At 38.6% G+C, this 15,720-nt stretch overlaps 1 protein-coding gene across 1 annotated transcript in view; it reads left to right on the top strand.

The window, feature by feature from the left end:
- cars1 (cysteinyl-tRNA synthetase 1) overlaps positions 1 to 15,720 on the top strand; it is a 50,589-nt gene that overhangs the window by 10,679 nt on the left and 24,190 nt on the right. Inside the window, exons 2-10 of the mRNA XM_061975176.1 lie at positions 1,692 to 1,783; positions 3,097 to 3,185; positions 3,298 to 3,394; positions 9,730 to 9,828; positions 9,959 to 10,108; positions 10,348 to 10,488; positions 13,332 to 13,420; positions 13,953 to 14,074; positions 15,308 to 15,420. Of these exons, the coding sequence (XP_061831160.1) occupies positions 1,692 to 1,783; positions 3,097 to 3,185; positions 3,298 to 3,394; positions 9,730 to 9,828; positions 9,959 to 10,108; positions 10,348 to 10,488; positions 13,332 to 13,420; positions 13,953 to 14,074; positions 15,308 to 15,420 (992 nt within the window). The remainder of the gene's footprint in view (positions 1 to 1,691; positions 1,784 to 3,096; positions 3,186 to 3,297; positions 3,395 to 9,729; positions 9,829 to 9,958; positions 10,109 to 10,347; positions 10,489 to 13,331; positions 13,421 to 13,952; positions 14,075 to 15,307; positions 15,421 to 15,720) is intronic.

Here is a 15,720-nt window from a genome sequence, read left to right as displayed (position 1 = left end):
TAGTTTTTTTTATCCTGCATTTGCAGGAATATTTTTTGTTTAACTTTAATACGCGAGCTTTAAAAAAAATTAAAATTACTATGTCTCATTGAGACCTAAATAATTCCTGAAAGGGCTCAAATTATGATTTTTTTTTTCTCTCTCCATTTATAACACTTCCTTGTAATATGTAATAGCTTTTCTTTGGTCAAATTTTGCATAGATTATGTTTTACAAACCTTATTTAAGCTGCTTTCTGACAGTCTCTTCAGGATGTGTCGTTTTGTGGGCGATCTATTTACGTGGCTCCACTTCAACTGCGTCTTCTCCTCGTCAGCCACGTTGTAGTTTTAGCGCTTCCATAGCAAGCCTAGTAACAGATACTGTATAAGTTCGAACTTTACGCTACTCTGTATTAGAAATGGCAACATTGTGCATGTTCCTGTACAAGTCAGTCTGCCCCACAACAAGAGGATGGAGAAAAAAGAAGGAGCTTATTGACTACAGCGTGGACTACATACTGTATAGATAAGCCGCTGACGTCACAAGAAAGAGCAAATTCTAAACGGCTCATTTAGAGGCAAGATTGTTTTATGAATATCTGTGCAATGCCTCTCCGATTTGATTCCAAAATACACACCAGCTGGTACCAATAAGTAAGAAACATAGGTTTTGCAAAATAGGGCCCCTTTGAAGGTTGGACATTTTTTAAATGATTAACCAAGCTCACACAACGTGTCCTGTTGAGAATTACTGGTGAATGTAATAATTTTCCTGTCATTCTTGACTTGTTACTGAAGACACACCCAAGGCACTACATAGATGCAACCAGGCTTTGCTCTAGACTTCAAAACACAACTCTTACTACTACTCTGGACTCAGCAAACATTCTGGCTGATTCTTTCTGTAATAGTCTTACTCGCTCAAAAGAGATTTCTGCAGAGGGTATCAACAAATTGTAGACTACTTGCTCGTAAAAAAAAAAAACAGGTCATCATCCATCAGTTGTATTGTACTACAATGTTAGAATACGGTAGGCACTTTGTTGTCATTGTATTTGCAACACAACAAAACTTAAACAATGCCAAAGCATGAATTAATAAGGTTCATGCATTTGGAAGTGAGCTGTGCAAGCAGTAACTATGATGTCAATGCTTACGTTAATGGGCATGCCCATGTTATTGTCCCCTCCCCTGCTCTGCTTCTGAAGTTTCATCGCTATGCGCTGCTCTGCTGGTTAGACAATCTTAGCATGTTGAGCCCCAAGAAAATATTTGTTTGGATGTAAGGAAAAGTTCATTTTTTATTAGCCTATCGAAAGGGCGGGGGATTGAGTTAATTATACACTGTTTTCATGCGATGCAGAAAATACAAGGACTCAATGCAGATATACAAAAATAAATACAATAGATCCCCTTTAAATTAAAAAAGTAACCAACTAAATGTAACATTTTAAAGTGTGAGGGGTTTGGCTAATTGAGCATGCTTACCAAGCATACCTTTTAAATTAAGTACGACAAAGTGACTGGACTTTACAGGACCTTTCAGTGTTCTACTTTTGTTTATTTCAAATAATATCCATATCATTTTAGACTTTTATACATTCTTCCCCACTCTTGTACGTACAAGAGTTGACGTCACTCACTTGAATGATGTGTTGACCATTCAAATGCATATTTTCCCTGTTTAATGCTCTAACAAATTGATTTCAGGTAAAGGAAAGAGGGTCCAGCCTCAATGGTCTCCACCAGCTGGATCGGATGTTCCTCAACTTCACCTCTACAACAGCCTCACCAGAGCAAAGGTATGGAGGAAAAGAGTGTTTGTTTGCCAAAGACAGCAATTTTCCGCTCTCTTTTTCTGCGTGCGCGTGCGTGCGTGTGTGTGCGTGCGTGTGTGTGCGTGGTAGTGGGATCGCACTAAATTATATCGTCATCTAATTTGCTATTGGCAATGTCAAATGTAATTTATATAGACTGGGGGGGAGACAAACAGTGAGCAAAAAAACAAATATGATAAAAAATTACTGCTGTTAAAAGATACATTATTTAAATCTGATTAATCACACTTGATCATTTTGATGAATCGTGATTACTTCATTTAATTTGACTAATCGTAAATTATTTTGCTCCATAATTTAAAGTAACTAAAAAATGACCCCGATATTTTGACACGCATTAAATTTCATTGTCAGTGTCATAAAGGAATGTTTTTAAAAATGTTTTACTTAAATTGGATTTATTTGTTCAAAACTTACTAATAGTATATTGAGTCCTGCTGAAGTGTATTTTGAAGCAAGCACACCAGTCGGAGTGTCCTCACTTTTCTTTGTACTGGCTTATATACAGTATTGACCTGACATTTGGAGCTACAGTGCATCCATCTGAGCATGGTCTGAGCTATTTAGTCTTACTGTACATGGACATTGATTCTCTCATCAAATATATCTGGATGCTTCACGAGTTTGGAAAACAAAATGCATTTTTTTTAATGCATGGCATATCCCGAAAAAATAGGAAGCCGTCTACCTGCTTAGCAGACTTACTGGTTGTCTGAAGACATTTTCTCATGTTTTAGGTGACAAAAAAGCAACAGAGCACAATTTAAGTAATTTATTATCAAAATTTAGGATGTGTACTGTACACTTGTTCTGACTTTTCAGTAAGGAGCCTTTGGTTCTGTACAGACTCACACCGCTTTAAACCAGGCACGTGCGGTCAGGTAAGGCAGGTGAGGAAGAGCCTCACTTGTCATGAAATATTTAAAAATTAATAACCACTTGATATAATTACAATGAATAAAAAAGAAATGTGTTTTAAAAAAACACTACATTTGCACATTTTACTTAGTGTGCAAGCAAACGTAAGAGTGTGTGTGCATTGTGTTTAATCCTGGGTGCACTGGATGGATACAGCGCAAAAACAGAAATAAAGACATACAGAGTATCTAAAGGGAGTGTGCATTACCACCTCCATGAAAGGCAAGGTGTAATGACCAGTGGGAGTCAGAAGGTAAACATCTGCAGTTCAGGTAAAGGAGCATGTGCGATCGAAAAAATGGGATTAATCATGATTAATACACTTGATATTTGAACTTTAATCTTCTGATATATTTCAGGAGCCATTTGTTCCCCAGAATGGGAAAAAGGTCAAGTGGTACAGCTGTGGGCCAACTGTGTATGATGCCTCCCACATGGGACATGCCAGGTAAGCAATCACTGTAAAAAAAAAAAAAAAAAAAAAAAAAAAAAAAAGCATTCCAGCTGTTCACACCATTTTTATAGTGCAATATGCTTCTAATTGTTGACCTTTTTGCCAGATCATACATCTCTTTCGATATTCTGCGGAGGATTCTCAGTGACTACTTCATGTATGATGTCTTCTACTGCATGAACATCACAGACATCGATGACAAAGTAAGTTGCTGGAGTTTTGTTTGATGTTGAAAATACAATATTCAATAAAGTAGAATAATTCAGGCTAATTCAGTTACATACTTTATACAAGATAGGATGGAGCGAGACCGTTTTGTGTTTTATACATAAGTAGTAAAACCTTTAAGTCACATCTTAAGTGCATAGGAAGCCAGTGCAGGTGAGCCAGTATTGGGGTAATATGATCAAACGTTCTTGTTATTGTCAAAAGTCGAGCAGCCACATTTTGTAACAACTGTAATCTTTAATGCTAGACGTAGGGAGACCTGAAAATAATGCGTTGCAGTAATCAAGACGAGACCTAACGAATGCATGAATATTGATCTCTGCCTCGATGGAGGACAAAATGGGACGTATTTTAGCAATATTACGGAGATGGAAGAAGGCTGTTTTAGTAACACTCTTAATGTGTGACTCAAATGAGAGTTGGGTCGAAGATAGTACTGAGTTTCCTTACCGAGTCGCTTTGTGTAATTGTGTTCTTAAATTGTTTTCTTGTCAAATGTTAAGGTGATATTATTAAATAGTTGCCAGTGTCTTGCAGGACCGATAATCAGCATTTCCGTTTTCTTAGCGTTTAGATGCAAAAAAGTGCTGGACGTTCGTTGTTTAGTTTAATTTAGACACGCCTCCAGATGACTACAATTTGGGCTGAAGGTCAGATTTAGGGGCATGTAAAGTTGAGTGTCATCAGCATAACATTGAAAGCTAACACCGTATTTGCATATGATGTCACCTAGCGGCAGCATTTAGATACTGAAGAGTGAGGCGGGGGGGGGGGGGGTTACCCACATATGCGGTCCTCTCCAAGGTTTCTCATAGTCATTCACATCGACGTCCCACTGGGGTGAGTTTTTCCTTGCCCTTATGTGGGCTTTGTACCGAGGATGTCGTTGTGGCTTGTGCAGCCCTTTGAGACACTTGTGATTTAGGGCTATATAAATAAACATTGATTGAAGAGTGCAGGGCCATGAACCGAACCCTGTGGAACTCTGCACATTACCTTAACATACACTGAGGTCACATTGTTATGGGAGACGCACTGCATCCTGTCAGTGAGATAGGAGTTAAACCAAGAAAAGGCTAAGTCTGACATACCAATACGTGTTTTGATACTTTCGAAAAGAATGTTATGATCGACGGTATCGAAAGCATCGCTAAGATCAAGTAACGGCAACATGGATAACACATCAGCATCCATAGTTGGCAATAGATCATTAGTCATTTTTGTGAGGGCTGTCTCCGGAGAGTGATTTGCCCTAAAAGGGTTCACAGAGATTGTTAAACACTAAGTGTTCATTTAGCTGCTGGGCAACAATTTCTTTGAAGATTTTCGAGATAAAAGGAAGGTGAGACACCGGCCAGTAGTTTACCTTGAGGTTAGGTCTTTTGAGCAGAGGATGAGTAACCACCTTTTTGAATGCTAGGGGAACAGTGCCAGAGGAAAGTGATAAGTTAATATTTAGCACGGATGGTCCTAATATTACAAACAGCTCCTTGATAAGTTTCCCAGGAAGTGGGTCAAGTAAACATATAGTTTGTTTTGTCCCATTTACTAGTTGCAGGAGTTCCTCTATTATTTTTTCAAAAAGAGGGGGATTATTTTGGAAGGCAATATCCGTTCGTATCTGCGTTAACGCATTCTATTATCTTTAATCTCTTTTCTAATAAGTTCAATTTTCTTAGTAAAGAATTTCATAAAGTCATCAGCTGAGTGGGTGGAGCTACTGTGGGCAGTCCCTTATGGGGTTAGCGATGCTACTGTACTGAACAAATATTTAGGATGGTTTTTATTGAGGCGGATGAGGTTGGAGTAGTAATTAGTTTTAGTTAAGGTAAGCGTGTGTTTATAAGTTATTAAACTATCACTCCATGCTTGATGGAAAACCTTAAGTTTAGTCACACACCATTTGCGTTCCAGATTTTTACATGATGGTTAAAGAGCTCTGGTTTCTTCTGTAAACCAGGGGGTACGCCTTCTTGGGGCCCTTATTAGCTTTAGTGGTGCTATACTGTCAATGGCGTTGAGCAGGGCATCGTTAAAGTTGTTAGTGAGGTTATCGATAGAGCCCACATAATTTGGGAATGGTGCCATTTACCGAAGGCAGAAGGCAAGCAAGAGTCTTAGTTGTGACAGCATTAATGTTGCGGCTGCTAAAGCATTGGTTATTAGTAGTTTGTTGACAATAAGTCAGAAATTGAAATTTTATAAGTTAATGATCGGCCATTACTTTAGTGTACGGGAATACCATAACTTTGGAGGAGGTGTATTACCGTTGCGATGCGTGTGTTCAATTATTATTTGTGTAAGACCCACAGCTATCAAATTATACTCTGGAGCACCACACACGGCGGGTCTGACGGGGTGTTCATATGGATATTAATGTCCCCCATTATAATTATATTATCTGCGTGCGTCACTAGATTAGCGACGAACTCTGAAAATTCACTGATAAAGTCTGAATAGGGCCCAGGGGGGGCGATGGATAACAGCCAGATAGAGGTAGACAGACCTCATAGTAAGCACATCAAATGATTTATATTTATTACTTAGGTCAGGGCTATGGTTAAGGTTTTCATTGGAAAATGTGATGTGCTGATCGACCAGTTAATGGTTTGAAAAAGTATGTGATTGCCTTTGCAGATTCCCTGTGTAATGTCATGTAATAATAAATAATAAGGAACTAGTTTAAATATTGTGCTGATATTGTTACACTGTCAATAGTATTCACCATAATGAAATTGAGAAATTTAGAGTTAAACTATGTGATTCCGTCGGTATTGGTATCGGCCTCACTCATGGATGATTGGTATCTGATTCAGCAGCATAAATCCCTGAATGGAACATCAGGGATTAATCACAGGTTGTGGGGTGTGATCATAAGTACTACCAGCCTCACATTACAATTTTTTTTCTGCATTATATTGTCAGATCCGCAAGATTAATGATGTCGCTACTTACCGTATTTTTCGGAGTATAACTCGCACCTGCCGCAAATGCATAATAAAAAAGGAGAAAAACATATATTAGTCGCACTGGAGCCCGGCCAAACTATGAAAAAAATCTGCGACTTATAGTCCGAAAAATACGGTATATTAAAAACATCACACGAGCTGTAGAAAGTCAGGTTGTTTAATAAATCTTGTTGTTTAATACACCACTGCACACCAGTGAAGTCCGTATGATTCGAATAATTTTTTTGCATTTTGTTCAGTATAAATCACTAAACTGGCATGTTTCCTGATCAAACAGAGGGCAGAAACCTGAGATGAGATTGCGGCTAGCTGTGCCTACTTTCTGATTGCACAATCCTACATAAACTGGGATAGTTTGGGGCGGCATAGCTCGGTTGGTAGAGGGGCCGTGCCAGCAACTTGAGGGTTCCAGGTTCGATCCCCGCTCCCGCCATCCTAGTCACTGCCGTTGTGTCCTTGGGCAAGACACTTTACCCACCTGCTCCCAGTGCCACCCACACTGGTTTAAATATAACTTAGGTATTGGGTTTCACTATGTAAAGCGCTTTGAGTCACTAGAGAAAATGCGCTCTATAAATATAATTCATTTCACTTAACATAGGTGATGTGTGCCTGTTTAATTTATTGGGAATAAATCAAATTAATAAGGAAAACCTGAAAAATGATTGATCATTTTTCAAGTCATGGAAGACACTGAAAATGGGTTAAAAGGTCCTGGAAATGTTCATCGTAAAATTATTTATCCTTTCCCTGCCATTTGTGCTAACGCAAACTGGTTAAAGGGTATGTGCATTTATGTCCATTGTCACTTTTTGGGCATCATAAGGCACAGCGCCTCTTATCTAGCCGTTGCAGAGCCCCATGTGACGCTACTAGCCAATAAAAATGTGTATTCTCCACAGAGGAGTTCTGCAAACCAAGGCATCCAAATGACTGTCACTTGATTTAGCAACTTTTCCGACCTTGTCAAGGACGCCCAAAGGCAAAACCAGGAAAAGTGTTGCTAATATTGATCGTGGGTGAAAGGTTTTCCTCTTCCAAAGACACGGGCTCCTCTCTCTTTTATAGAGTCACAGGCAAAGTAGTGTTATAGTAAGTTTGTTGTTATGGAGTTGGCTGTGTGCAGTGAGATGCAACATACACTATATTGCCAAAAGTATTTGGCCACCTGCCTTGACTCACATATGAACTTGAAGTGCCATCCCATTCCTAACCCATAGGGTTCAATATGATGTCGGTCCACCTTTTGCAGCTATTACAGTTTAAACTCTTCTGGGAAGGCTGTCCACAAGGTTGCGGAGTGTATTTATAGGAATTTTCGACCATTCTTCCAAAAGCGCATTTGTGAGGTCACACACTGATAGTGGTCGAAAAGGTGTGGCTCTGTCTCCGTTCTAATTCATCCCAAAGGTGTTGTATCGGGTTCCGGTCAGGACTCTGTGCAGGCCAGTCAAATTAGTTTATTTTTCTTCTTCGGTCAATGGTCAACAATAAACAAACAGTTGTACATTCATAGATTGAAAGTTCATCCACACCAGACTCTGTCATCCATGTCTTTATGGACCTTGCTTTGTGCACTGGTGCACAGTCATGTTGGAAGAGGAAGGGGCCCGCTCCAAACTGTTCCCACAAGGTTGGGAGCATGGAATTGTCCAAAATGTTTTGGTATCCTGGAGCATTCAAAGTTCCTTTCACTGGAAATAAGAGGCCAAGCCCAACTCCTGAAAAACAATTCTGAAAAACAATTCCTTCTCCACCAAATTTCACACCCAGCACAATGCAGTCTGAAATGTACCGTTCCCCTGGCAACCTCCAAAACCAAACTGGTCCATCAGATTGCCAGATGGGAAAGCATGATTCATCACTCCAGAGAAGGTGTCGCCACTTCTCTAGAGTCCAGTGGTGACATGCTTTACACCACTGCATCCCACGCTTTGCATTGGACTTGGTGATGTATGGCTTAGAAGCAGCTGCTCGGCCATGGAAACCCATTCCATTAAGCTCTCTGCGTACTGTACGTGGGCTAATTGGAATAACACATGAATTTTGGAGCTCTGTAGTAACTGACTGTGCAGAAAGTCTTTGCACTATGCGCTTCAGCCCCCGCTGACCCCTCTATGTCAGTTTACGTGGCCTACCGCTTCGTGGCTGAGTTGCTGCTGTTCCCAAACTCTTCCATTTTCTTATTATCAAGCCGACAGTTGACTTTGGTATATTTAGGAGCGAGGAAATTTTACGACTGGATTTGCTGCACAAGTGGCATCCTATGACAGTTCCACACTGGAAATCACTGAGCTCCTGAGAGCGGCCCATTTTTTCACAAATGTTTGTAGAAACAGTCTCCATGCCTAAATGCTTGATTTTATACACCTGTGGCCGGGCCAAGTGATTAGGACACCTGATTCTCATCATTTGGATGGGTGGCCAAATACTTTTGGCAATATAGTGTATATCTTCTAGGTAATTATAGTTAACAGTTATTCTTGTTTCACTAAATATTTCACACTTGTTTTATTGTCTGACAATTGAAACAAGAAATAAGTGAATTTATACAACTTTCGGAATTCCATCCATCCATCCATTTTCTACCGCTTATTCCCTTCGGGGTTGCGGGGGGCGCTGGAGCCTATCTCAGCTACAATCGGGCGGAAGGCGGGGTACACCCTGGACAAGTCGCCACCTCATCACATAATTCGTTTTTTGAAATACTGTGTGTTCGCACAAAACTAAACCGATGAATGACTTTGTGTTTTGTAGTTCTAAACTCATTAACTTCCTGTGAAAATCGTCAACAGAGTGAGATGCCCACAGAGACCACAGGGAAGAGGGACACCCTAAAAATGAAAAAAAATAGGGCGCAAATTTTTTTTAACTCTTTGTTTATTTGAACTGCTGGAGTTTCCTTTTTCTAGTTTTCCACAGCATAAATAAATATAATTTAACATGGCTAAATTAGAATTACAGCGACCATCAGTAAATTCAATTAAAAGGTTGTTTAAGAGTGTGTCAAGAACGTCTCCCACAGCCATGCACGAGTGACTACAGGAGGGCTGCGTAGCTGCGACACCAGGATTACGCTGTAATCTTTAGTTGTATTTTCAATATTCTATGATACATTTTTTAATATTTATTTTTAATCTACAAATGATAACCATAAACTGCAGATCAGACTTGTCTCTGTCGTGGCTAATAATGCCCAGGGAAATTTCGACTAAAGTGTGGGACCCCTTATTAGACCCCAGGGCTAAATTCATGCAATGCATAAATTAACTGGATATATGTGCAGTATGTTTTGTTAAGGAAGCAGTAAAGATGCTAACAAATTCATTTTTTTGTATCAGATTATTAAACGGGCACGTCAGAATTATCTTTTGGACCAGTACAAAGAAAAGCAGCCGCAACCTGCCCAAATACTGCAGGATGTGCTGATTGCCCGAGTGGTAAGACCTTACACTGTTTTAAATAAAAAAATAAAGTCATTGCATAATTGCGGTGGTTTGAAAATAGGTAGAGTTGGCGGTATTAATAAAATCTAATTATTTTTATCTGTTCACTGTTTATTCCTTACAGCCATTTCAGGCCCGTTTACTCTCGACTACTGATCCAGATAAGAAGCAAATGCTACAAAGGCTTGATGCTGCCATCACTGCCGCTCTGCAGCCCCTGCAGGCGGCGATGGAGAACAAAGCAGCAGAGGAAGTGGTGCAACCTCTGGCCCAAGTGAGACTTTTATTAGCTTTATGTATACACATTGGGAATAAACAACTTTCTTATTTACCTTACTGTTTATTTGCTAGGCTGTACTGTATATTTGGTAATATTTAGATAGCATTTGTCGATTCTGATATAGTTTGACTTATAAGAAGTCAGTATTTTGGTAAGATTTATATATTTGGTATGAAATAATGACTACATGGAGCTCTTTATAATAGTTCCAATGAACTTGTTTTTTCCTGTAGACACTTCTAGATACTTCCAAGGACTTGCTGTCTGACTGGTTGGACAGCCAGTTTGGAAGTGAAGTAAAAGACAATTCGATCTTCTCAATTCTGCCTACATTTTGGGAGGGAGAGTACCACAAAGATATGAAGGCCTTGAATGTAAGTAGCAGTGGTGGTTAAAATGTGAAATGTTGGCAACAGTAAAACCACAAGTCTTCTTACGATATGACTATGTTTACACTGCTGGCCAAAGTGTCCCAATTCTGATTTTTTTTTTACTGTTTACACTGCTCGTAATATGTGATCTTTATCAGACTACTGTATAAACGTACACAGGCCCCAATGTGGCCTCGACGTCACTTACATGCGCAGTTTGGTGAAGTAAAAAAAAGGAAGTTGACCGGATTCTGTAAATGAACAAGAAAGTTGCTATACTTTGCAAAATAGCTTTAAAAGTGAGTGACTTAAGTGAAAATAAAAAAATTTAAAAAAATTGTTCATGTGCGCGAGTTCTATTCTTATTAACTCTGTTAAGTAGGGGAGACGGTGACATCTGCGTTGGCTTTATTTTTCAACTCACTTACGTAACACGTAAGCAAATACGCAACTGCGTACACTGTCTTACAACAATTGCTATTTTTTTGTAATCAAAGTATATAATATGTAAATCTCTTCATATATTACATATAGTACTAGTGCATCACTATTGACGAGTGATACGCCGTAAATTCAGCCCACGAAAAAATTATGACGTATCCACTTCAGCTGGTGAGCCGCGTCTTTTCCTGCGTACACAATTGACGTAGCTTGCCCAAAGGTGATGTAAAAATTGCATTCAGAAACCATTCAGGTTGGATTTCTGTTTAGACTGCAGTCATATTTGAAAAAAATCAGATACGGACTACCTCCTGATGTGGCCCAAATCTAATGTGAAAAGATCAGATTTGAATCCCTTTATAGCGTTTGGACTGGCTCTCTGTCCTCTGTCCTGTATTGCCGATGGTGGTAGAGTTTTAAATGGAACCAGTGCCAATTGTTTTTTATCCACATAACAAATTGAGATTAGGAGTACTTTATTATACAAACCCAGTTTCCATATGAGTTGGGAAATTGTGTTAGATGTAAATATAAACGGAACACAATGATTTGCAAATCCTTTTCAACCCATATTCAATTGAATGCACTACAAAGACAAGATATTTGATGATTTTTTATTTTTTTTTTGCAAATAATTAACTTAGAATTTCATGGCTGCAACACGTGCCAAAGTAGTTAGGAAAGGGTATGTTCACCACTGTGTTACATGACTTTTCCTTTTAACAACACTCGTAAATGTTTGGAAACTGAGGAGACACATTTTTTAAGCTTCTCAGGTGGAATTATTTCCCATTTTTGCTTGATGTACAGCTTAAGTTGTTCAACAGTCCGGGGTCTCCGTTGTGGTATTTTAGGCTTCATAATGCGCCACACATTTTCAATGGGAGACAGGTCTGGACTACAGGCAGGCCAGTCTAGTACCCGCACTCTTTTATTATGAAGCCACGTTGATGTAACACGTGGCTTGGCATTGTCTTGCTGAAATAAGCAGGGGCGTCCATGGTAACGTTGCTTGGATGGCAACATATGTTGCTCCAAAACCTGTATGTACCTTTCAGCATTAATGGCGCCTTCACAGATGTGTAAGTTACCCATGTCTTGGGCACTAATACACCCCCATACCATCACAGACGCTGGCTTTTCAACTTTGCGCCTATAACAATCCGGATGGTTCTTTTCCTCTTTGGTCCGGAGGACACGATGTCCACAGTTTCCAAAAACAATTTGAAATGTGGACTCGTCAGACCACAGAACACTTTTCCACTTTGTATCAGTCCATCTTAGATGAGCTCAGGCCCAGCGAAGCCGACGGCGTTTCTGGGTGTTGTTGATAAACGGTTTTCGCCTTGCATAGGAGAGTTTTAACTTGCACTTACAGATGTAGCGACCAACTGTAGTTACTGACAGTGGGTTTCTGAAGTGTTCCTGAGCCCCTGTGGTGATAACCTTTACACACTGATGTCACTTGTTGATGCAGTACAGCCTGAGGGATCGAAGGTCACGGGCTTAGCTGCTTACGTGCAGTGATTTCTCCAGATTCTCTGAACCCTTTGATGATATTACGGACCGTAGATGGTGAAATCCCGAAATTCCTTGCAATAGCTGGTTGAGAAAGGTTTTTCTTAAACTGTTCAACAATTTGCTCACGCATTTGTTGACAAAGTGGTGACCCTCGCCCCATCCTTGTTTGTGAATGACTGAGCTTTTCATTGAATCTACTTTTATACCTAATAATGGCACCCACCTGTTCCCAATTGGCCTGTTCACCTGTGGGATGTTCCAAATAAGTGTTTGATGAGCATTCCTCAACTTTAACAGTATTTATTTCCACCTTTCCCAACGTCTTTGTCACGTGTTGCTGGCATCAAATTCTAAAGTTAATGATTATTTGCAAAAAAAAAGTTTATCAGTTTGAACATCAAATATGTTGTCTTTGTAGCATATTCAACTGAATATTGGTTGAAAATGATTTGCAAATCATTGTATTCCGTTTATATTTACATCTAACACAATTTCCCAACTCATATGGAAACGTGGTTTGTAGAAACGGGACTAATTTGTGTGCTTCATGGGTACATAACTGTAGGTGTCAGAATGCTTACCGTTTCGTAGAGGATCAAATACTAATTTCCTTCAATAAAATACTAATTAACTTTTAACCTTTTTATTACATTTTTTATGATTTAATTTTTTTCTTGTATTTTGTCTTTTTACAATAAACCTACCACAAAAGTTCTGAACTGTTTGTACATTTGTACGTGGGTAAATTTACAAAATCAGCCTAAATCAGTACAAATACTTATTTTCCCCACCGTTTGTGTTTAACATGTTTTGCAAGTCCAATATCAAAATTAGTTATTAATTCTTGCTCATTTACGGTCCTAAAACATATGTCTGCTTTCCAGGTGCTTCCTCCTGATGTCCTTACTCGTGTCAGTGAATATGTGCCTGAGATTGTGGAGTTTGTAAAGAAGATTGTCTCAAATGGCTACGGGTAAAAATTGGAATACCACAAAGTATGACCTATAACATGCATACATATCACCAGGGGTGTAAAAAAAAATATATTTTCAGATTATTTGCGGTTCTTATTTGTAACAATCGATTCAAAAAAGTAAAATAGATTTGACATTTTTTTTATATTTATTACATTTTTATTTTCAACCATCTGTCCTGTCCTGCAGCTCAGGCAAATCATATTGTTGATGTAAATGCCCAGATTTGCTCTACAGATTTACTTTAGAAAAGAGAAATGTTGGATACCTCGTTTGTTGCATTATTTGTATTTGATTTTGTTCAATGTTTGTGAAGCATTTTGTGAACAAAACCAGTTTTCTTTTAAGTAATATAGAAATGGAGGAATGTAGTTAATCATAGAACTGGCATCAAATGTTAATTAAAAAAAAAAAAGTATAGATTTTGAATCGAATCATTACCCCAAGAATCGAATTTGTCTGGTGCCCAAAGATTCACAGCCCTAATATGTACTGCTAATCTCAATACAATTTATAATATGTTGTTTTCAGGTATGAATCAAATGGCTCAGTTTATTTTAACACCGCAAAGTTTGATGCAAGTCCACAGCACTCGTATGCCAAGCTGGTACCGGAGGCAGTTGGAGATCAGAAAGCCTTGCAAGAAGGAGAAGGTACATTATTACATGTTGGGAAGCTTTTGCACTACAATGGTGTATTTCATGTGGCATTCATTTCTACATGTATGTGTAATACTTTGAGCTAGGGCTGGGCTACAGTACATGGCAAAAAAAAAAAACAATATATTTTTTCATATCATATGATCTTGAATAATATCAACATTTTTCATATTGTTTTCAACTGGACAGTTTTAAAGTATATGTACTGAAAACTAAAGAAACTACAGAAGTTCAAAATGTTACAAACATACAAGGTAAAAAGAAAACAAATCAAATAAGATGAACATGGAAACATTTTTTAAAAATATTTTAACTGTGTGAAGTTGGTCTCTCTTGTCATTGCAAAATGACACTGGCATTTGTTTGTGCTGGTTTGTTCTGTAAAATGTGTTTGTACTGTTAGACTAGTGATGTCATCTAGACCCACGCCCCCTTGTTTAAATCTCTGCAAACTTGTCCCAAACGTTTGTACAGTCAAAACACATTTGTGCTTTTATAGTTTAAATGTTATTACCGTTTTATTATTTACACGCAGCCCCCCACTTTGTCCAAAACTTGAACCAAACGGCTAAACCGCTAATGTGTGCTAATGTCAGTGGCAAGTTTTGCAGAATCCACTCGCATTTTCACGTTTTCCGTATAATCACTAATTAAGCTCGCTTGTTGTGCAGCGGTTTTTCAGCCTCATGCTCAGATAAGTCAAGGCTGACAAATATTTTGCTGCCCTCAGCTCTGTATTTAGCTCCAAGTTCAATCATTCTGTTTACTTTTTGGTTCCCGCTCCACTTCGGTTTAAGTGGAGTGGGAAAAGGTTGATTTTGATTGGCTGTCACAGACATTTCTGCCATGTTTAATCTAGGAAAAATGCTGACAGCGGATCATTGTAACCGACCTGTAATTTACAATGATCACTGATCGCGATAAAATAATCACACAAGCCTACTTTAACCAATATATGGATTCCGCTGCTTGCAAGTATAGTGAGACAATGCAACGATCTCAATGAAAACGCTTTAAGGCAAACTTTATGCAAAATTAATAATACTAATGGATGGAATTTTGTATTTAAGATAAGCACAATGTAAAATTTAATTCCTGGGTTTTTGTTGCTTTTAAACAAGAAGCGCACACTTATTTTTTTTTAATTGAAAAAATAGAACAATGACAGATATATATAGTTTATATGTAATTGTATTTATATTTTTATACTTTTTTTTTTTTCCCAAGGTGACCTCAGTATTTCTGCTGACAGATTGAGTGAGAAAAAGTCACCTAATGACTTTGCCTTATGGAAAGCATCAAAGCCTGGAGAGCCTTCATGGGATTCTCCATGGGGAAAGGTGAGAGTTCAAACTTTATGTAGGTACAATATTGATTGAAGCTGTCAAAGTGACCCTGTTAACGAAAATAATTTTTGCATTAATCAGGTATAAACACAGATTAATCACGCAATTTATTTTGACCGCAGATGCTCCTTTACCTTAATGGCAAATGGTTACCTGCTATACGGTCAGAGAACAGGTGAATGCATACCAGTGCAAAGATGAGCGAGGAGACTCTCTAGCAAATATCGCTTTAAATTACATCCCTACAGTACTTATGAGAAACCTGTTGGCAAGTTTTAAGCGAACAAATGTTGT

This window comes from Nerophis lumbriciformis, linkage group LG15, assembly GCF_033978685.3.
Source record: "Nerophis lumbriciformis linkage group LG15, RoL_Nlum_v2.1, whole genome shotgun sequence".
Lineage (NCBI taxonomy): Eukaryota > Metazoa > Chordata > Actinopteri > Syngnathiformes > Syngnathidae > Nerophis > Nerophis lumbriciformis.
Note: the sequence above shows the minus strand (reverse complement) of the source record. Positions and strands in the feature narration are given on the sequence as shown.